Source organism: Drosophila takahashii, chromosome X (assembly GCF_030179915.1).
Source record: "Drosophila takahashii strain IR98-3 E-12201 chromosome X, DtakHiC1v2, whole genome shotgun sequence".
Classification (NCBI taxonomy): Eukaryota; Metazoa; Arthropoda; class Insecta; order Diptera; family Drosophilidae; genus Drosophila; species Drosophila takahashii.
Window position 1 is genome coordinate 7,101,668 of NC_091683.1, and position 24,370 is coordinate 7,126,037.

At 36.9% G+C, this 24,370-nt stretch overlaps 1 protein-coding gene across 2 annotated transcripts in view; it reads left to right on the plus strand.

Annotated features, from left to right (window-relative positions):
• Window positions 1-12,639: 12,639 nt before the first annotated feature.
• ct (homeobox protein, cut) overlaps window positions 12,640-24,370 on the plus strand; it is a 70,381-nt gene continuing 58,650 nt past the window's right edge. For both annotated transcript variants that reach the window (XM_017145954.3, XM_070218340.1), the window contains exon 1: window positions 12,640-13,886. In XM_017145954.3, the coding sequence (XP_017001443.2) occupies window positions 13,764-13,886 (123 nt within the window). In that variant the 5' untranslated portion in view covers window positions 12,640-13,763. The remainder of the gene's footprint in view (window positions 13,887-24,370) is intronic.

Sequence of the window (24,370 nt, forward strand, 5' to 3'; positions counted from 1 at the left end):
TGGTTGAAATAACTCAACATAATATTTATATGTATACTTATACTCTTTTCGATCCCACCCTATTTTAAAAATATTTTATATCTTGGTTATTCCCACTTTATCTGCGCTTTCATCTGCTTATTTTGTCCGATGTGGAATCTCGTCTTGCATTTCGAGATACTTTTTATGGCTGCTCTAGATGCATCCATAACCAATCTGCTTTCAAGATCATCTGTCGATTGTCGAGAAGTCAAGAGAACGTGTGTGAATTTTTTTCAGTTTTTATTGAGTGGAGGGGGTGGGGGGGGCTATAACCCCCCTTTTTCTAAAACCCAGGGGGTTCACGTAAGCTTCTGTGGTCGCAACTGTTTGTCTATTGTTCTAGACAACTGCGACTGTTGCACGAAAATTAATTTCCAACGGCAAGTGCAATGGTTCTATGTGCGGGGGCGGGGCTTCAGGGGGTTAAGGGGGTAAGGCAGGGGTGTGGGTTAAGGGAGGGGGCATTGCAGATTTACCAGGCACTGATAAAAACCAGACACTAAGGCTTGAAAAGGTCGTCGTTTGCGGCTGTTGTTGCTGCTGCTGCTGTGTGTGTTGCATGTTGCTGTTGGCCATGTTGCTGTTGCTTCTACTACCATTGTTGTTGTTGTTGTTAAGTTTTCGCGGGCCGCATAGCAAAATGCACCGTTATGCGAACGGCGAACGGCAAACGGCGAATTGCGAATTGCGAACCATGTGCCCTGCGTATCTATGAGATACAAATGGGCAAAAAGGCAAGTTTACATATGCCGCATCTCAACTGCTGCCTCTACTGCCACGCCCCCCTCCGCAGCCCATTCCGGCCGCCCCCATTTTGGCCAATGTTATTTAGTAGTTAATAATGAGCATGTTGCCGCTGTCGTTGTTGGTTTTTCGCCCACGCTTCCCTTGATTTTTTTTGGATTTTAGCCAGGGTATCATGGGTTAAGCCGAATTTTTTGATATAAAATAAAGCAAATTTAAAGGAAAAGTTTTTTGGAGATTTTTAGAGGCTATATTTTGAAGTTAAAGTGCTAAAAAAATTTAATTTATATTATTAATAATATTTTAAAATTATTTATTATTAATATTTTTAAAAATAAATTATTATATATATTCTAAATATTTGAAATTGTTTAGAATATATATTTAATTTATTTACTTTATTTTCTTTTTTAGCTTGGAGGATATTTTGTGAATGCAACCCTGCGAATGCAACCCTGTGTTCCTCTGGCACGCACTTGTTGCCCTGCTTCGCATATCGATGCGTGCATCTAGTGCACTTTCTCCCCGCCCCTTTTCGCCCCACCCCCTAAAATACTGCTCTAAATTCGCAGAGGGAATCCTGGGCTGCCTGGGCTGCCTGTCCTGGCATAATGTGATATAGGGATACATATAGGTAACTGCCTTTGTGGAACTCAAGGACATGCCGCTTCTCACGGACTCACAAACTCACAAACTCACCTCCCCTGAATGGTTATGCAAATTTGGAGCAGCCGATTATATATATAGACCTATAATGCATTGTGCGATGGAATTCCCACCGAATAAAAGGGAGCCCATTGATTGGCTCACGCACTTGTTGTTCCTGGGCCATTAATCAATGGGCCAAACGAGATGACGGCGGTTTCTTTATGCTAATGCATTGGATTCTTGGATTCTTGGGTTTTTGGATTCCAGAATTACCGGAAAATAGGGCAGAGACTTTTTGCTAAATGCCAGAAAATGCTAATAAATCACATACGAAAGAGAGAAAGAGGCAGTTTGCGGTTTTCTCATCGCTTCACTTGTCAGCGGCATCATTAATAATCCTTTACTTTGCGTTACATAGCCTACTTAACGGCGGAAAAGTGGAGAAAACTCACTGTGTATGTGTGTGTTCGAGGAAAAACCCGGAGAAAGTCTGAAGTGGATGTGGAAGGTAAATGATGCAAATAAACAAATGTCATATGCGCTGCGCATCTGCAGACGGTGGAAAACCCTTTTCGACTGCTGCTGTCAACCTCAAAAATGTCATTAGGCAGAGGACGTGCTTTCTCCTCTCTCCTCGCTCCTCTCTTTCTCCACTTTCTCTTTGGATCCTTTTCGCTTTTCCCAGCCTGTCACACATATGCTCGATTCGTGTAATTCGATTCAAAAGGACTCGCATTCCTTGATTCGGAATTAATGCAAATTAATGATGCCCAAAAAATAAAGGATCCCCGAGAATGCTTCCCTGTTTTTTTTGCCCAAGACTCTTGCAAATAGTTTTTTAATGATTTTCCCTTTCAGGCTTTTTATCCTCCACATTTTATTGTATTTCTTGGGAAAAACGGTTCACGGGAATATCTGCAACTTAAAAATATTTTAGGGGATATATTTTGATTTATATTTGATATTTATTTATTAAACATTTTTTTGGGCTAGCAAAAAATTTCAGAAAATATTTATATTTTTATTTCCATAAATGTTTTTAATTTCTAATAATAACTAGATTATTTTCTCTATTTTTTCTCCATTAAATAACACTCAATATCTTCCCTGTCTAGCTTGAAACTAACATTTTTTAAATACCCCACACACGTCAGCCAGCCAATCTCCAGCTATTTTGGCACTTAAAAATTAATAATCCACCTGCCAGCTGCCCTGGCAACAAGAAATAAAAGAAATAAAGATCTCCAACCGGCGAGTGGCACTTAAGAGTGATGGAAGCCGAACGAACAATCAAATCTGAATTATTATACAAGCCGTAAATGGGAATTAACAGAAGCCGAAGCTAAAAACTAAACTTGATGCTGAAAATGGAAATGAAAATATAAATGAAAATAAAAATACAAATAAATATGAAAAAGCCCCAAATGTGCTAAGAAAAAATTATAGTTTGAAGCTGAGAATCAAGGGAAAATCTCTTGCTTTATTTTATATACCCTAATATTTTTGTATATATTTTTTTTGGAAGCTGAAACAATTTCAAGAAGCCCCATTAACCTCAATTAGTGACTTCGGCCACGAACGATATGCAAAACAATGGCAGCCAAACAAACCAAACGCAGAAAAAACACACACACAAAACACAGAAAACTCGAACTGAAACTGCTAATTAAAATAATGTCAATAAAATTGTTGTCCATTATATGCCAGCCGAAAATTGCATCCGAATGCCGGAGACTTGAAAACTCGGAGACTCGGATTGCCAAACGCTGAGAGGGCCAAAAGTCGAACAAAAAAACAAATACAGAAAAAATAATTCAACACAAAACAGAAAATAATCACAAGTTGGCCATAAAAGTCAAACTCAAAGTACAAAGCAAGCCATAAACGAAAAACGAAAGATGAAAACAATAAGTCAAGGAGTTAACTTATTTACTCACACGCCGGCCACAGTGCGCGTCATAAGTGTATAGCCTAAATTAAAGTTTTTAAAATGTTAAATATTTAATTTTCTTCAGCAAAATAATAAACAGATTTCGATGTTCTTAAAATCTAGATTTAATATAATAAGTCTACAACCTAAATAGGAATATTAAAGATTATAATATTACATTTTTCAGTTTTTAAATTTTATATTTATAACTAAGTTTAAGCTTTAAAACCTAATTTTAATTTTTAAAAATATTAGGACACTCCCTAATATTATCTATTATTTTTTAAAAACATATCTTAAACTTTTGACAGCCACTGTATTACTAACCATATAAACTGAACAATCGAACGGGAAAATATTCCCACAAATTTCGTAAGTTTCGCTGCCTGCAACTGTGGCCGCTGGCTGGCAGAGCTAATTATTAGTTAACTTGTATCTTTAAGATACGCGGCTCAGGTCGCAGCATTGCTTAATAGACCAGAACTCCCCCGGCTTCTTCTTCTTCTTTGCCCAGTAAAATCTAGTAATAGTAATGTAAGAAGAGAGACCCCCGAGATTGCCGCCAAAAGTCCGCTCCATTGTCATAACACGTTTCCGTGCAGTTCGTCGCTTAGAGGTTTTGTATCTCATGGATGCACACACAAAGTCCATCCAATAGTACAATTCATTGGCTTTCCCAGCGCTGTCAAATGCATGATTTTCACATGTATCTATTAGATACGTTTGTATCTCTATGATTTTTTCTTTCTATTTTTTTCTTCGTTTATTTTTTTTTTGGCTTACTGAGCGTGTCAATGCGTAGCAAACGACACAGTTTACTCCGCGAAAGGCAACGCCCACCACTCGAACAAAATTATATAGTCCATGTACTATATAGTATAACTGCAGCTAGTTGGTTAGTAATTTTCCAAGAAAGATTTCTCCCCCTGTGGGAAATGTGAGAAGAAGTAGAAAAATGGGTATCTCGAAAGGTATTGAAAAGGTGGACTATCTCTCTCGAAAAGCTAACAGCTTGCTAAAAGTAGAAAAAGGCCAGCGATCATCGCCCGTAATTCGGAAATTTGCATATTTATAACTGATTGCAGGACACAGATACTTTTCATCGCACAGTGGACCCAATCTATTATAAAAGGATGGAAAAATAATTTTTTCATGATCAAATTTATTTTTAATATTAATATAAGCTTGACTAAATTAATATAATATTTATAAAAATGTATTTATTGTAAAATATTTTTACCACCTTTTGAAAGAATACAATTTTTTCCTCATCCAAAATCCCATTTAAATTATTTAAGGAAATATATTTTATTCCTATTTCATTATTAACATACATTTTATTTCATTTTTATATTTTTTAAAATCCTAAAATACCTATTTGAAACCACTGTTCCTGGGCTAAACCTCCCAGGGGTTGAGGCCGTTGTTGTGCACACTCATTAGAGAAAGGTCAGAAGTGGGTTGGAAAAATCAAACATTTGTGCAGTTGCGATGCAGGAATCCCGCAGGAATCGCCGCTATCTATAATGCGTTATGTGTATCTGTATCTGTATCCGCGATTGCCAATTGTAAACTCTCGAATACTCGTATAGATTTTAATGTTTCCAGTCGGTGTGGCATATGCAAGAGTCATAAATCTACATCGAAATGCTGCTGATGATGAGCTATGCGTTTTCCATGCAAATCGCAAGGGGGGAGAGAAACGAAGGGGGAGGAGGAGGTGGAAGCTACTCGGTTTAATTGAAATGCAAATGCAGGAGATTGGCATTTGGCAACTGGCGACTGGCGGCCATTGTGGCCAGAAGATCACGCTTTCAAAACAATTCCAAAAACGAATCCAAAACAAATTCAAAACACGATCAAATGCTAAGCGAAATCCGAGATCGCTGACGTCGGTTCTATGCATCTATGTATCCATCTGTATTTGTATCTGTGTATCTGTATCTCCATCTGTGGCTTTTGTCTTTTGTTATCCAATAGCCCCCGGCTATCCGCAATTCACAAATCCACAAGTCACAATTCCACAAGTCCAGGTATATCGGTGTCCATTGGACGTAATTAGAACGAAAAGCTCGAAAAAGATGCAACGGAAATTTATCTGGCGGATTCTAATTCCAATTAAAGAGGCGCTTACCCAGGCGTTGAAGGATGTTTACCAAAGCGTAATGCGATCTCATCTATCAGCGGCACTCAAAGAAAACAAAATATAATACATTTCAAAAAAAAATCAAATTTTAAATTAGTTTAAAAAAAATGTATAAACAAATTTTTAGGTTTATAATATTTATATTATAATATTATAGTTTTATATTTCTAGTGTTTCAATCGAACTCGTGTACCAACCTACGTTTGAGGAAAGGAGACTGTACAATTTTTTTTTTATTTTGTTTTTAATTTATTTAATTGTACTAAAGCAATTTTCTATGCAGTGCAGCCGCGTGATCATTCCGATCGAGAGCCACGTTGCCGATTTTCACGGCAATCGAAACTTGAGGCAGCTGCTGCTGGCATCTTCTCGGCACCCTGACACCCTAGACTCAAAACTCGCCACCCTCCCTCCCCCCGCTTGATTATAATAATTTAAGCCGTATAAGAAGTAACCGAAGAACCGAAGAAAGCGCCTTCAACAAAGAACAAGAAAAAAGAAAAATTGCTGCCTAGGAAGTGGAAGTGGATGTGGAAGTGGGATGGTTTAAAGGGAGCTCCGAACTGCGCCTGCAATATGCAAATTAGCACGAGCCGAATCGAGATATGTGTGTATAGTATACCTACAATATATACATACCTACATATAAAATACACCCGGCTCTCGTAAGAGGGGCACCCTTTCGATTTTTTCAAAAAGCGGACAAACCCCTGGAATCGAAGAGTCCAAAGTTCCGAGTTCCAAGTGAGGCGAATAATGAGCAAAGGTGTTTAATTGTCGGCTGGCAGGACGAGGGAATTTTTTTGTAGGTATTTCTCAAAAGCAGCTGGAGACCTGAAAATGTAGCAATTGCCCGGTAATGGCTAACTTTTTGAGACGCAATTTTAATTTGTGTGAAATATCAATCGCAAAAGGGGGTAGATTAAATAAAGTGTAAAAAAAATGTTAGAAAATATAAGGATAAATATCTTAAAACGTTGATAACTTTTGGAATAAATGTATAATAGTTGTAGATATTTTATCAAATTTTCGTAGAATTTAAAAATAACAAGTTTATTAATTTATTTTATTTAAATTACGTTACCCCTACTTTACTTACTTGGTTATATATATCTTTAGCAACTTTTCTTGGTAAATTTTTTTAAATATTTTTATAAAAAATATTAAAAAATTCAAAGTTAATTAAACAATTGCATTTAATTTTATTTTACCCCTAAGACTTACTTCCCACGTATTTAAAAGTGCTTAATTAATATTAATTCCCCTTTGGAAAATACCAACGTGCCCCCATTAACTCTTGCATTTCATTTCACTCCATCGTTTTTGGCCTGCGGCCGTGTAAACAACAATTCGCGAATCATTTATCTATTACGCAATTACGACGGCGCAACAATTGCCGCCTGTTGCTCCTTTTTACCCCCTTCGGGGTGGAATTACCCACACCATCCGATACTTTCTGCTCGAAATTCGCATTGCTAAATTTGGTGTAATTTTTTTTTTTGCAGCTTTTTGTTGCCCAAACCACCAACAATGCAGGAGCAACAATGGCACGCACTGTTATTACCCCCGTCTTTAAGTTAAGCACCCCGGCACCCCTTTTTCGCCCGCCCAACCCTTTTGCCCTTCACACACACACATTTTCAGGTTCAGCACCCCTCTTTCAACCCCTTGCAATTGCAACACCTTTTGCGTACTCGCCACCCCCTCATGGCATTTCCCTTTCTCTATTCTCCATTTCCCTTTCTCCATTCGCCTTTCTCCTCATGTGTGCAATTATCGCGCATTTATTGCGAAACAATGCAAAATACACGGCGGCAACGCAGCAAAGGTCCAGGTTCTATCAACTGTTGCTCTATCTTCTTTTGAAGTCCAAAAAATGCAAGTATCCTTACAAAAAAAAAATTTTTACTTTTCCACGTTTTAAAAGGTTCTAATTTCAATTTATATTTTAACACTTTTTCCTTTTTAAATTATAGATTCTGAAAAATATATATTTTTGAAGACACTAATGTAAGAAATGAATATCTTCGGGTATGACACGAACTCGGTACCCTAAATATCTTTAAATATTTGTAGACAAGTAAAACAGAAAGACATTTGAAAAAACCATTTTTTAATTGTTTACATGTTTCATAAAATAAATTCTCAATTAAAAATAGTTTTTTAAGAGGGAAATTTAATTTTATATTTTTTATGTACTTATTAATTTGGTCCTTAATTATTTTTCGCACTGTATTCGTGTGTTATGCAATTTGCCATTCTATTATATTTTTTTTTGGCAAAAAGGTCAAAAGACAACCGATGTCCTGCGGCGCTGCTGACGCCGACAGAGCTACTCCTGTAATTGCTGTCAATCTGCAGTATGGTTGCTGTTGTTGTCGCTCTTCTTCTTTTTTTTTTGGCAGCGAAAGGGAAAGCAAATTTTGTTCGGTTTTTTTTTGAGATTTTTCATGTTTACGTCTAATTAACAGTAATTAACGCATTAAATGGGCGTGTGTATGGGGTTTTTTTCGGAGTGAAAGTGTTTAGCCAGGCCCTTAAATAATTATAGAAACCGTGTGTGAAATAGGAATAGTACAGAAACATTTTTGGAAATAAGAAAAGAGAACAAGTTAAAGGAATAAAATACAATAGATTCTTGCAATATAAAATGGTGTAATGCTAAAATAAAATGGGCTTAAATAATATTTAAGAAGTACCGTTGATCTATTGAACAATATATTTTAACAATATCTTAAAATAAAACCATAAATTGCCATTATGGGTAGTAAAAACTAAAAAGATATAAGATAACTTAAAGGAACATATAATTGATTTCATTTACTTGTAAAAATTAAATTTACCAAATGATCCTAAAAATTACAATATTTTTAAAAATTTGAATACAAATATTTTATGATTAAATCAATGAGTGAAAATTACAAGTGTACACTGTTCAAAACCGAATTGATTCATTTGTTGCCCAAGAAACCCGAAAAAAGTCAAAACAAATCAAATCAATTTGCGACGCACACACACACGCGAGGCACATGTCGAATCAGCCAACCAAAAACAACGCTAATATGACACTTTAACAGTTAGACCAACACACACACATACACACACTCACACACACGCACAACTAATAATAAAAAATCATAATTTCAATCAGCGACAACAACAACAACAATGAATGCGAACGAACGAGCGAGAGCAAATGAGAGAGAGGGAGCGAGATGGAGAGGCAAAGCATCATCGGCACCTGCATATCGCTCACTCCCTTGCACACATGCACTCACCATTGCCGCAGTCGGCAGCGCAGTCGACGCAAAAAGAAATAAAACAAAAATAATAAAAGTAAAGCAACAGCAAAAAATATCACTCAAATATTTTTAAAAGCCGACGACGAGAGAGCGCTTGCGCGCGCCTCAAAAGAGAGTGAGTGAGTGTGAGTGCGAAAATGAGTGAGAGAGAGAGTGCGGTGGAGTGAGTTTCTGGTGCGAGCGAGAGTGAGAGCGGGGGGGCAGTGCGTGCGAGCGAGAGAGGGCGAAAAGTAAACTTGAAAGCCGAAGAAAAATCAAAGCCAAAAGCTGTTCGAAAAAAAAGTAGAAAAAAAAGTAGAAATATAAAGAAGAGACATTCAATGGCGTTTGGTGCGAGCGAGATGGAGCGTGGAAGTTGTTGTGTCTCTCTCCTGTTCTATCACCGCCTTTCCTTGATTTTTTACCATTAGTATTGGCCCTTAATTTTAACCTTCAAAAAAACTATTGATAAATTAAATACCTTTTTGGCTAATATGGTTAATATTGAATTTTTTATACTCGTACTTTTTTTTTGATATTTCTTATTAATTTAAAAGTTGTTTTAAGCCCTTCTTGAGTTTATATTTACTTTATTGTTATCTTTTTTCCTATTCTAAAAAAAAGACTATGTTTTTCAAACCGTTTTTTCAAAACTTTTTTTTAATGTTTAGTGAATATTAATTTCTGTCTTTAGTTTATTTAATTGTTTTACATTTTTAAATACTAAACAACATTTTTAATAAGTTTATGATTTTTTGTTATCTACATTTTAGTGGTACGCTTTGGTGTTAAATCTAGAAGTTAATTTTCACATTTTAATATGTTAAACAAATTTTGATAACGTTTTTTGGGTGTTTGCTGAATTTTGCTTTTAATCTACATTTAAGTTTTAGATTGTTTTCTAAACTTATACGGTAGACTTTATTTATTTTCAGAAACGCAATTTTAAAGTTCCTTAACATTTGTTTAAACTACTTTTTTGCTAGATTTTAAATAAATTAATTGCCATATATTGTTTATAATTATATTTATATTTTTACATAAAAAATTTATTTGATTTATGTTTTTAGTATTTTATTATGGTCTATATAAACTTTAAGATCTCAATAAAACAAGAATTTTAGTAGTGGCATTTTTAAATTTATTTTGTTTTTGTATCTTTCCTAAGCCACGTTTTTTTCTTGGGATTATCATAATTTTTTGTCGATGTTTTTAAGTTTTTGCGAGAGCAACAGATATTGGATGCTCCTCTGCCGCTGCGCAGGTAGCAGCGACGTCAAACACACACATGCACACATGTCGCATGTTCACGTGTGTGTGTGTTGTCCATTGACGTTGTCGTCGTCTACTTTTCTGCTTTTCTTTTTGCTCGCCAATCAAATGGGGCGGGGCTTAAATCGTTCGCCTCGCTTTTTTCTTCTTTTTTGTCTGTCTTTTGCCCTCTGCCACCAGCCGCTGCCTCGGTCGTCGGCGTCGCTGCCGCCGCGCTTCTTCTTCGACTTTTTATGTGACACTTGTCTGTGTGTGTGTGTGTGCCTGCGATTTGGTTTGGTTTTTATTATGCGAATTATCGAAAATTGAGAGCGCCTGTCATCCGAGTGCTTTTTTTCGTTTTGGCGCTTGAGTGAGTTATTTTCTATGGCGGGTTAATCGAGCGATCGAGGGTTAAGGATAACTTCGGGTTTTTATGCATTTATTCGGATTAAATATATTTTATACAATAAAAATAAAAAAATGTTAAAGTAAATATATATTTTTGGACATTTTTATTTTACCTAACCATAACCAAAAAATAGAGCCCAATAATATTAATTCGATCAGGGTAAAAATGTAAATAATCGATTGAAAATATAAGCTATAAGACATTGTAAATATATCCTTAAAATAACTGATCAGTAAAAAAACACAATCGAACATTTAATGAATGGGAATTCTTCAAACAAACAAGTTCGAAAATGTTTCGATAACGAGTTCGAACCCCTTGCATTTGCGACTCAAATGAGAGACTGAGTGAGTGAAAATCTTGAGAGTTTTCCGATTGAGTCGTTCGCTTAGTTTAATCTAGTTGGAATTTGGCTGGTTGGCGGAGACACTTGTTTTTTATGAGGATTTTGAGGGGCTTAAAATGCATTTTATTTATGTTTTGATTAAATGGAGGAATCTTTATATTTACAAGTTTAAAGAGATTTAAAAGAAACTTTCTATCTTTGAATTCAGTGTAGGGACCATATAAAAATAATTGTAAATGCATAGTTACAGATGGTAGGTTAAGGAATTTCGTTTGGATTAGCTGATAAATTATTTTTATTAATAAAAAAAATAAATATATATTTTTTGGTATATGGTTAGAAATTTAAGAAGAAAATATAATACATATAAATTATTTTGTAAATTTTTTTAAGGTTTTTGTACATGTTCATTTTAAATTCAAAGATGTTGACCTTACTTTATTTTTTAACTTAATTTGTTCTAAATATAAACAAATGTTGTGCTGATTTTTAAGTTCTAAGATTTTTTATGAAGTATAAAAAAATTATAGAAAAATACCTATTGGTTGTTCCAATAATATGTGGCCAAAAACTCTTACCTTTGGGGTAAAAAAGAAATGAGTAATATTTTTTTTGGGGTGAGTACATTTTTCGTCGGCTACGACGGAACCGAGCATCGTTTTTTGTCTTCGTGTAGGTGGCGCTGCCCTTTCTCTCGGCTCTCCCGTTATTTTCGTTATTTGCCAGCCGACGACAAAGTCCCCGAGCAGATCCAAGCCCCCAATATCCCCCCCCCCCATTTTCCTCCCGCCTTTCAACCGATTTTCCTCTCAGACTGCAGCAACGCATCTGCGACTGCGACTTGGGTTCTGAGTCTCAGTTTAGGTGTAAGCCATAACCCCTTGGAAAATCCTCCCCTCCCCCTTTCAGAATCATGGGTTAAGAGGAAAAATAGGGGCGGGAAAATCCAAGGGGGGCGTCTGCATTGCACTTGGCGCTTCGATACAATTTGAACTTTTCTTTATGCGAAAATCCCGCAACGGGACAGCCGAATTCCAGGGGTGTGCGGAATAAAAAACACAAAATACCTGCAGGCTGAGTGGGGGTTACACGCCCATTAAATATTCCATGGATTTCTGAGGAGCCAAACAGAGAGGCAGTCATGGGAATTAAGTTTGGATTTCGGTTTAAGGTGCATCGCAAAATTATGTAAAAAACTGACAAGGCTATCTTTTCTTGAATAAAGGGATATTTTTCGAAACCATATAAATTGTACAGTAAATTTTATATTAATTATAATTAATTATTTATATTAATTTCAGGTAAAACCCCCTTTTTCCACACCCACTCAAAAACCAAAATAAGAATAAGTTTTGAAAAATCCGCAACCGAAATCCCTCTGCCGGCGTCGCTGCCGCCGTTGCACTCAATCCTGCGCTCAATAAGCAGCAACAACAATGCGAAGGGAGAGGGAGAGCGGCTGGTCCGTTCGTTTCCAATAAGAAAGGCGGCGTGCGAGCGAGAGGGCGACAGGGCCCAAGTGTCTGTGAATGAATGAATTTCAATACATGCAACTGACATGCGGCGGCGCAGAAAAATGCTCAAAATAAGAGTAGGAAAAAAAAGGTAAATAAAGGCAAAAAAAGGGGAGACGAATGGAGAAAAAAAGCGAGAAAATCAAAAAGCTATTGAAAGAAATCAAAAGCAGTGCAGGAAAATTGAGTGAGATTCCCGCGAGAGCGGGAGCGCGTGAGAGCGCGAGCGAGAGCGTGTGTGTGCCGTGGCGCCCGCTGCCGCTGCCGCCGCCGACGCCGCAGCCGGCGAAGGCAGAGGGTTGTCGGCGCTTCGTTAGGGTTCGATTTGTTCAGTCATCAACAGCATTCGTGACTGGCAACGTCGCCTGGCTAACGTCGCCCCGTTCGAAAGAAATCGAGACTTTCGGAAGAAGACTTGGGACTCGGACTCCGATTCTCCACTGCCCCGCTAGAAGGCAGTGCTTTCTGCAGTCGCATTCTTCTGCTGCCTCTTCTTCTTCTTCGTAGCCGCGGCGCGGGTGTGTGAGTGCGTGTGCCAGCCCCCCTCTCTCTCTCGCTCGTTCGATTCGATCTACCTGCTGCTGTGTGTGTACGCGCGTGTGTGTGTGTGTGTGTGCGGGCAGAAGAATCCAAACCACCCACTACTCCACACAATCACAACAAAATAGAAATGCAAGTGCATTAATTACCTGTAAATCGATGAAGAAGAAGAAACGGTAAAGAGATCAAAGCCAAAAAAACCAAACAAAAACAAAACGAAGCACACAAAAGGACTAGAAAGCGAAACTGTTTATTATTTTTTTCAAGTGTATTTCTGTTCGCTGACATAAAAATATGTGCGCGTGTATGAGTGTCAAGTGTAAGCAACAACAAGAGCAGCAACAACAAGAGCCACAGCAACAACAACGACAGCAAACATGTGCAAAATAAGCCAAAGCCAGCAAGCAACAACAACATAATAATAATAATAATAATGGCTTGAAAAATCATAATAAAAAATCAAGCACACACAACAACCAAAACAACAACAACATCAAACCCTCACCATTCGCCAACAACTACAACTACAACAATCCCCCCACACAACTACAACAACAAGCCCCTTTTCTAAAAAATAAATACCAGAATTTATTTGATTCGAAACTTGAAAGTGAAAATAATTAAATTAATAAAATATTAACACACAGAAATTGGCTTATTTATGAATTTTTTTGAGCACGTAACTGAAAACATAGAATACTTAAGGTGTAAATGTGATGACTAAAACCTAAAAACATAGAAATCAATATAATAACAACTAACAAAAACAAAGAAAAGAACCTATATAATGCCAGGCCTTATTAGCCCCAAATTGGTAGAATCCAAAAACTGAAGAGCGAAAAAAAAAACAACACAACTAAAAACCCGAAAACCAAAACCGTGGAAAACCAAACTGACTGAGCAATTGAATTAACCCCAGAAAGCCCACGAATGCAGCCAACATTGCCACAAGCCGCTGGGACAGCCGATATGGATCTGACGGCTGTTCAATCAATCAACGATTGGTTTTTCAAAAAGGAGCAAATTTATTTATTGGCACAGTTTTGGCAACAGGTAAGAAAAAAGTCAGCGAAAATTAGGAAAATTAGGTGTTTTAAATGTGAGAGGTGAAAATACACCTGTGATATCAAGTGCTTTTAAAGGGAAAATAATTCGAAATGGACCCTATAATTTTCTGTTCTTATAAAATAATATATCTTTTTTTGTGAATGGGTTCTTATAAAATGTTTCTTATCCCAACGTCTTTTGTTTTTGTTATTTTATCCTTTGTTTATCTTCAATATATCTCGGGTTCTAAAAGTTTACTCAACAATAAGTTGAAATTACACCTCTTATATGCGGTTTTTAATTTGATTCCTTGTTGTTTTGGCTAAAGTTTATATGAATGAAATGAATTTGATTCACCCAAAAAAACGGCCACAAAAAGTGTGATAAATAAATTTCATATTTCATATGAATGAAATAAATATGTTTTTGGATTTTCAAGTGAAAAGTTTCAAGTGAATTTTAAAGAAAAATACAAAAAAAAACCGATTTTATTAGAAAACAATAATGAAAAGAAAATAATAAATATCATAGAATATTCGTTGCATTCGCTTCAAAACTCCCACGATTGACAACAATAACCCTTGAGCGCCCAGCCGCCCAACCACCCACTTTAACCCCCCAGCAGCCCCCATATTTTTGCCCCGCCAACTGCTTAACTTAACTTAAGTTAACTAATTGAGTTTGCGTGTCTATGGCAAATGTGTTTTTATTGTTGCTGCCACACCCCCCCTGCCCACCGCCCCCCTTTTGTTATTGTTGTCTAATTTCTTGTTGTTAATTTATTTATATTTTTTTCACCGCTATTATTGATTTCTGAACACACAAATTTGTTTACACAAAAGGAAGAAATAAAAATGCAAAGTGCAACAAGCAAATAATAAGTGAACAATTTATTGCTTGAATAATTGTTAGTTTTTTTTTAGTGAACCGAAAAAGTTAAAGCCAGACGAAGAAGATCGGCCAGACAGACAGACAGGAGAGATAATGCTAAAGGGGGGCGTGGAAAATCGGTAGGCGGGGTGGCCCAGACGAGGCTAAGAATTTCGCTGGCCAAATGCCAGACTCCGAACAAATAAGGCGGCAAAATAACATTAGAGAAAAATGAGGGAAAAAGAAAATACTGCCAGACGACCAGACATGGAAATATCAACTCGAATATATATATATATTTTTGCGAATATTTCTATATTTATAGACAAATGCACACTCTCTATATGGTTTGGCAAGTTAATTAGGTTGCGTCGACAGCCGGGTAAATTTTTAATTGGAGTCTCTTCTTCGATTGATCCTGAAAAGCGAAGGAAAAGTTCCCGGAAAAACTAGACATTTGCCGTCGGTGAATGGCGTTTTTTTCTCTGCAAACTGCAATCAATAAAACTAAAATAAGCATTGACTTTTTCCCAAGAACCACAACAAAAAAATATTATGAGAAGCCGCAGAACTCGTTAGGATTGTCGAAATACAGGGGAGTACGCAGGATTTTATCAAGGGGGTTTAAATATTTTTTAATAATTTATCATTTAGCAAGTTCGTTGATTTTAGATAACCCAAAGATTCCCCAAAAACTTATATATAAATAACGCCCCTGACTTTCCTAACGATCATTTGATGGTTTTATTCATTTCAAAAGCTTCGAAGAGCCCAAAACTTTCAAGACCCCGTCCGTCGAATGATCGATTGTAATCAATGAATCAATATTTGAAAGGTTCCGTCATGCCTTCGCATATGAGGTTTTTTTCGTATGAGAGCTCAAAACAAAATTAGAACTCGATCCATAAATACCATTTCACTACGGAATACGAATAAAAAGGTTATTCAACATTTTTTGTTTTGTTTTGTTTCAATTTGCTAACCAAAAATAGAAGTTTATTAAGTAAATTAAACAAACCGCAGACAGACTACAGTCTACAGCTGTCCAAATGAGTTGATGAAATACTTTTTTTATAGTATTTCTCTTATTTATTTATTTACATTTCAAGAACAGAGAGCGCGCGCGAAAAAATTGACACAAATCGAAATCGAAAAGGCAACAACAAAAACAATAAAAAATGTGCTTGATTAACACAAAGTTTTGTCATTAAATATATAGAGCGGTGGCACCGAAACAAAAACGATCACAAAAAAACCAGAGTAGTAATAAAAAAACAAGAGCAAGAACAAGAAACCCAAAGAAGAACCACCAGTTAAAAAGAGCAAAATTAATTTCCGTAATGCAATCTATAAACTTGACCCATTAACATCGAACAGAGATTTTTTTTTTTAAAGCTTCTACAATTACCGAAATCCGAAAAACCCAAAAAACTAAACGAAAGATGAGGTTTTTTGTCATTGATTTGATTTTTGTGCTGATCCAAACTAGAAATATACAAAGAGTGGAAAACGAAAAGACAACAAAACCAAACTAATTGCCAAATGCATTTGCTGACTTAAAAAAAAAATAGAATAGTAAAAAAAGATGAGAGAAAATCGAGTTTGGGTTCCGTTTTTAATCGAATTGAAACCGGTTTATAGGGTAGTCACCACCACCATCCGGCACCATCACAGATGCAGATACGGATATAAAGTACGAAATACGAAATACGAATTATACCGGGGACGACGAGCATTGATAGTTTATAAAGTTTAATTTTCAAAGATGGCGCTCATTCTGGGCATTTGCATATGCCGAAAATCGAAAATGAGCAGCCCAAGGGTTGTCGCGTTGTCTCTTAAGCCCTTCAGGAAGATACCCCCAGATATGATATATAATGTACCAAAGTAGAGATACACTCTTTATACGGCTACCAGAATATATAGATTGAGATCTGGGCGGCGTGTGTCGTATAATTTTTAGCGTTTTAAGTGCAATTTACTCGCCAGCTAGCTAATGAGTCAGAGACCCCGGGAAAAAAGGGGTTATACCAAGAATCACAGACCGAATTCAACCACCCACACACAACGCAGATACAATATACATACACACATACGATATGCGACGAAAAATATTTCAGTCAGTTCAATCGTTCGATCGCTGGAAAGATATGTTAATATAATTAAATTAATTTGTCAGCACGGAAATTAAAACAGAAGCAGCAGAGGCAGAGGCAGCGGCAGAAACCGAAATATCCATCCCATCCACATCGTATCGCACAATATATATATGGTATATGGTGTCTATAACACAGAAAAATGCGACGAACGAATCGAAACCGAAACGAAACGAGACGAATCGAAATGAAAATCGAACAATTAAAAGCTTGTGGGTGGAGATCGGCGATCTGAACCCGAGAACCCGAGAACTCGAACTCGATCTGAACTACCACGCAACTAATAATGTGAAATAAAAAATCATTTGGAAATTATTATTAAAAATTGAGTTCATGAACTATGTGTGTGTGTGTGCTATGCTGTGCTGTGCATTTGTTTGTGTGCTTGATCAATTTTTATTATGATTATTTGCTGTTTCCCTCTCTTTCCGGTTTATGGCATTAATTATGAATAGCCATTGAAGCTAATTGAAGCCGGTCGAGTGGAGTGTCCTCAAGTAACTTGGGAACTAGCCATCAAACGCACTTCAAATTTCCCATGTGATATGTTTAGGCTGTAATTAGCCGATTTTCAATCGAATGAAGCATCCAACTATGCAATGACCTCAAGTAACTCAGCTTGCAGTCATCTTAATCAATTGAAATTTCACATTGGGCATTCAAAAGTATGTGGGTATTGTGTTTGAGAAGTTTTAAAAAATTAATCTAAGGAAAGTCAGCTTGTGGTCATTTATTAATTTTTTAAAAATGAAAATTGGTATTTAAGTTCATTCGTCTGTGCAATAGCTAATAAAATCAATCTAATATTTGTGATAAACACTGTAATCAACCTCTTGTAACTCCGGTTCCAGCTGTTAAATCAAGCTGAAACTTTGCATATTTGTAGTAAACACCAAAATTAGTACATATAAATGGTGGCCAGCCGGTTGTCTTTCCACCAACCTCATGTAACTCAGCTTGCGGCCATCAAATCAAGCTGAAACTTCACACTCGCATCAAGGGGGGCGGGGGAAAAGATCTCCACACGGCAACAGCGACACTAATTGAGCATAAATATCATAAATGCTAAATGCGCTTTGCGTGGTGTGCATCAATTGTCATTGCATCATTAATTCCGCATCTAGACGACCGAACCGAACTGAAAACCATCTCACAAAAGCTGTGCGAGATGCCAAAAATGAAGAAGCGGCATCAGCGTTAAAGAAAAGATTCGACGGCTTTTGTGTACAACTTAATAACAACTAATTGTCTTTTTATATGCATATATATATGTATATGGTTGTATGAGTAACCAGAGGGACATAGGAAAAAGCCAAGCCAGACCAAAAACCGATTGTGGAGCGGAAAAAAAAGGGGGAAAGGATGTGGCAAACCTGTCTTCAAAATCTTTGTCTTTGTCTTTGTTTTGTTTGATTTGGTTTTTTTTTTTTCTCTTTCCGAATGTTGAGCCCCGCGCGCTGATGCTTCTTTCATCTTTCAGTTGTCAGTAATTTGTGCAGCTCAATATATCAGTCGATATCTTATGAGTTTTTAATTTCAGGTTTCTCATGTGTGTGTCTCTCCATCAATTTGATTTCCTACACGGCGAGTTTTTCTTTTTCTCGCTTGAAAAGGACAAATCGTTAAAACGAAAGAGGCAAAAAACAGAAAAACTGAAAACCCAGTGATGTTGAGGATATTGAATAAAATATCATTTTGTGCACGCCCCTTTTTTTCGAGAGGAAAAAGGCGAAGAAGAGGAAGAATAAATATAAACCGAACCAACTGATGATGATGAGTTTTGTGTGAGCTGTGAGCTTCTCTTCCTCTCGGGATTCCCGTGGTATTGGCAACATTTTGTGTGATCGATACGTTGAATGCAAAAAGCAAAAAGTTAAAGGCAAGCGAAGAGTCCCAACTGAAGCTACGAAGAATCCCCTGAAAAGTTCGTTTCTTGAGTAATGACCAACGCCCGAGGAGTGCACATTAAAAAGGAATCATCATTATTGGCAGGGGGGATCAAGGATTTTATTGGCGGGCTCACTCCATTAAGGCAAAAAACTTAAAAAAATTATATCTCTTGATCTTTTCTTTATTCTTTAATTTTTATCCCCCTTTTTTTTGATCCGAATTTTTGCCCACATTTTTACAGCGTTTTTCAGATGTTTTTACAATTTTTTATTGATGCTTTAATTAAGTTGTTGGTTTTTGCGCGCCTAACACGCCCACGCCAGACTCGCCCCCTTGCCCCCCTTTGGCCCACGCCCCTGCATTTATATGCATTTCGCCGTCTGCCTCGGCTCTCTTTTTATTATTTTTGGCACGACATGAAAATTAGTTTAGAATTTAATTCGCTTTGACTTTTGAGTGCTTGTTACCATTTGCAATCGCCCCCTTCTTCTCTTTTCCCGCCGCCGCCGCCCCTGTTTTCCTATGTGCACAAAGCAGTTTTATGTTTAATTTGATGTTATTGAAATATTTGATGTGGCATAACTTTGACTGTTTACCTTAGGAGTAGGCACATCTAGAATCTAGAATCAAGCCAAGTCAACACAGAACGTATATTTCTTTTTCATCGGAATCGACAGACGCTCGATTGAGCTTTATAGTTGCACAGTACAAATAACGGCAGCTTGTCGAAATGTTTATATAATTAATTATGTGAAATTTTCCCCCCAAGAATTCCATATCGTTTCTGCGGCTTTGCACTGCGGTATAATGATGTTTGTGTGTGAGATTGCTGATTGTTTTCACAGGGAATAAGCCTTGAAATTTCCTCCTGAAGAGAGAGAGCTCGTTGGAATTTTCGGGTGCTTTTTTCGTATGTGCGATAAGAGGGTTCCAAGTAAAACTTACTTGGGAACACAAGGCGTTTCGCTTTAAAAATATAATCATATGCGCGAGGGGTTGAGCAACCTTCTTGATAATTAGTTGCGAAACACTGAGTAAATCAAATTAAATATTTAAAGCTGTACCGAAACTAAATGCGTTGTTTAAATTTGGACGAATTTTATAGTGATTTGTGGGTTGTATTTTATAGGGTATGGTATAGTTTAAGTATTAAATCAGATTAAATATTAAAACTAAAAATTTGCTTAAATTTTGCCGAGTTTCATAGTGATTTGTGGGTTGTATTTTACAGAGTATAGTATAGTTTTTCTAAATTGTATGCTTTAAAAAAAAAACCCTTTGGGATGCAAGCTGCTCTAGGTATATATTTTCCAAATTCTCCATGGTTAACCTAATTGAATTAATTTTCTTGACTGTACTGCTCATAGAGAGAGGCCAGGATATAATCCCACGAGGAGAAGAACCCGTTTGCAGCTCGGATCTTGTCATCGTTCGATTAATTCCCTGTCTTGGCAGGGTTTTGACCCTTTCACATGGGTGGGTTGCTCTTTTCCGCCGGAAGGGTTGGTGGTCTTTTCTGGTCCTGGGGTTGGATTGGCTTCGGTTTTTAGTTTTTTGTTAGACCGTTGGGCCAGTTTGTCAATTGTCGGGCCTGTTTCGCTATAATTTATCAGTTGGTATGCAAATGAGTTTGATTTATTCAATGAGCTGAGCACAATTCCAATTTTTATATTCGAGAGGAGCGCATTGCGCCGAAAAAAATCAAACGAAATTATATATTCCTCTGATATTTTTTTTTTATGGACAGCTGGGATTAAATTCTCGATTTTTTTGATATTTTTTTCGGTGTTTTTTTTGCATTTTTTCTAGCTTTGCCTGCAGCATGCCACAAAATGTTGCGCCTCATTGCAAGGCAACAGACGTAAAAAACAAAAAACAAAATAAGAGATAGAGAGGGGAGAAATATATCTGCGGCATATGCGGCATATGAATATCGGGGGTTGGTTAAGATTCCCCGATTCCGATTCCGATGCCGATCCCGAGTAAAATAAAAACACATTTATGCATTTTATCTGAGAGTAGAGTATGTGCCCCACTCAATCATAAAGCATTGGCAGGCGTAAATCAAATCAAGTAGCAACGGTTGCAGTTGCAGATGGAGAAGGAGAATGGAGATGGAGAATGTAGACTGGAGAACGGAGAATGGAGATCGAGTTGAAGATGCTGCATGCTGCACGCACACAACACAAAGACAATGATTAAGTAGGCAAAATACACTCACTTCCCTCTTCTTCCCCACAGATTCTTCGGCCTTCTTCTCCAATTCTCCGGATCGGATCTCCCGGTCTTTAGTTCGTCAGTCTTTTTCAGTTTTTTCGGGCTACCCTTTGCCGGTTTTTCATTTCTTTCCTTCTTTTTTTTTTATGTTTTTAATTATTGCCGTACGGTGGCTGACAAAAGTCTGCGGCCAAACAGTGACAAACAATGCGCACATGTTGGCTTCCCTTTGCTTCCCTATATTTAGATTCTTGTGTTTTCCCGCTTGATTTCCCTATTGATCACACGATTTTTTACTCTGTATGTGTGTGCTTAACCATATCGTTTTCATCTTTCGCTTGAAATGCAACTTGAACTGCAACGATTGATAGAAGAACTCAAGAACTTTGGTGGCATAACTCGAGAATAACTCAAGAGTTCGATTTTCAGATAATAAACGCCCACATGCAATTTGGGAAAATTCTCATCGAGTTTTGCTTTTCACACACATCAAAGCTTCTTCTTCTACTCGAAAACTCAAAACTCCGCATTCAATTGAAGACCCCTCATCAAAACCAAGATAGATTTCTACTTCTGCTTCTGCTGACGCGGCTTTTTCAAGTTCTCCCTCTCATTGTGCGATGATCATCTTCGCTTGTTGTTCCCAAATAATGCTTAAACATATGAATTATTATATAGATCAGCTGCAAATGTACAGCGACAATGAGAAGAGAGGACAGATCAACAGGGACACTGGAGAAAATAAGGGTGTTTTTTAGTAGATGATTATAAAATAATATTGCAATTTAAGAAGTTAACTTCTTTACTTACAATAATATTTAAAGAAAGGAAAGTTGGTAGGCAACACTGTATTTTAATTATTTATTTAAACTAATATTTAATAAAAGGAAAGTTGGTACTCAAAAAGTATGTAATCTTCACGTTCTTCTGAATAGTACCCACTATTTTTCTCAGTGCTTCTGCAGAGACAGCTACTTGAGATATTTGTTGGTGCTTGTGTTTTACTAAATACTTTGTCTGTTTAGATATACAGACACACACAACTGGCAGCCAGCGATCAATGTGATCAATCGCGCTTCAATTTTTCTTCTTTTCAAAGAAGAAAGAGATTTGGTTTGCTGCTGCTTTTTTTTTTGTCAGCGGAAATCTTTTGTGCCACTCTATATATACTGTGATGTGGCCTCAAGTGGCTGCCGTTGTTGTTGTATTATTAGCTAGTTTGGTTTTTTATATATTTCTTTTTTTTTTTGGGGGTGTAGGTCTCCAACAAGTGGCAGTTGAACGGTTGCTAAGTAGCTCAGATAATGGCATAGCGTAATGCCTTCCACTCCCCTTCAAAAGAAAAACAAAAAAAATACCATATACACCCCCGCCCTCGAATAATTGAGTGTCAATTATACACACACATGAGCCAGGGGGCTCTTCAGTCTTTCAGTTTTTGGTGTTACTCGATGTCAGCTGTTGAAAATATTAGAAAAAATTATGGACGTAAATATTATGCATTTCATTGATGGTTTTCCGCTCTTTGGGGGAAAATATATGGGGGCGTGGAAAAACAGTTTTTTAATGTGCGGGGGAAACCAAAAGAAAAAAAAAAACATCTTCATTTATTAATTTATGGATCTGCAGGCCAAAAGAGGAAAATGTGTGTGTGTGTGGAAATTCGGGGAAAAATTAAACAAGTTTTTTTTTGTTTTTATAATCATGCAGCAGCTTCTCCTTTTTGGCAAATTGATGATCTCAGTTGATTTTTGTGCATCTGCAGCAGCAGCAACTCAACTCTACGGTTCTCGAAATGTTTTCAAAAGAACAAGGAAACACAATTTCCATACATATAGACATGCATAAAATCAAATTGCACTTGTTGGCAGCCATCGTCACTGGGGAACTGAGAGGCTAATAAAAAATTTTCGCTGCTGCCATATCGAACGACATAAAAACTGATCGACAACGACAAATATAACTCGGTGCGGCGGCGGTGGCTTCGTTTTGTTTTCAGTTTTTCAGTATACCCCTGGTATTATGTGGGGGTATATAGGAATCTCGGGACCTTTAAGAGCCAGGTCGATTGAGTATAGATTTTACTATTCATTCTAATGATATTAGCTCACATACCAAAAATTGTGGATATAGAACCATTTATAAGAAAGTCAGCTCTGAATCTCAGGACCTTTAAGAGCCAAGTCGTGTAAATATAGATTTTATTATTTTTTCTAACGATATAAGCTCACATACCAAAAATTATAATAATCAGGCAATTTATAAGAAAGTTAGCTTAGTTAGATTTCGTCCCCTTTGGGTATGCAATATATTTTTGTTAATAAGTAGCGGGTATTTCCTAGTCGTTGCATTATAAACTCGTTGCTTTGGGAGGCATGAAAAAATAATGCCTGCCTTTTCTGGGATCGGAATCAGAAATCGGGACTGGGACTGTGACTACTGGGCCTTTCGAACTGTGGGGCCTGGTGTTGTTGTAAATTTTAATGATCTGTCATTTCGATTTATTTTATTTTCAACCGAAAACCCAGAAAGAGACAGAAACAGAAACTGAAACAGAAACAACAGAGAGACAAAAGCGAACTGACTGACTGATCGGACGGCGATCGTAGAGCGCACGTCAGCTGCATATTAAATTAAAAGGTATTATATTGTACTAAATATATATATATGTATATCTCTCGTGCGAAAGAGTGTGATGAGTGGGGGTTTCGAGGGGGGGGGGATTGCGCTCTTCCTCTTTGTTGTTCATGTGACATGACGAAGTGATCTGCTCCGGTCTCGACTCGACTTCGATAAAAATATCCACACATCGATAGAATTTGAATTTGAATTTGACTTTTCGGTTTCAGTTCTTGTTTTTTGTTGTTGTTATTGTTGTTTTTTTCAGGGCCCCACCACCACCCTTCCCCCAATTTGGCATAGTTTTCGTGGCCCATTGTTGGGGAACTAATTCTTGCCGCCGTATATTTGATTCGATGGGAACTAGAGCGCATTGCATGCTTTGTTCTGGTGTCTCTTCTAGTTCACATGTCGCTACGTTATACTTTTTTTTCTCTATATTTTTCTTTTAATTTATTTGTTTTTTTGATTTCACAATATTTCGATCGGGCCAGGCAAATAAATTCTCAAACAGAATATACGAATAATAATTTTACTGGGCTTTCAGAAAAAACGGGAAAATTTATTGAAAATCCAAGAGCAGACAAAAAACAAAGAAAAGCAAAGTTTGTCATAAAATTTTATAACTTTTCCCGACGCCGCGCTACTTATAATATATACACTAGATCTAGTATATCTATAGTCTATATAGAGTCTAGGATATCAGTTGTGACAATTTATGGTGATTGCCAATACTTT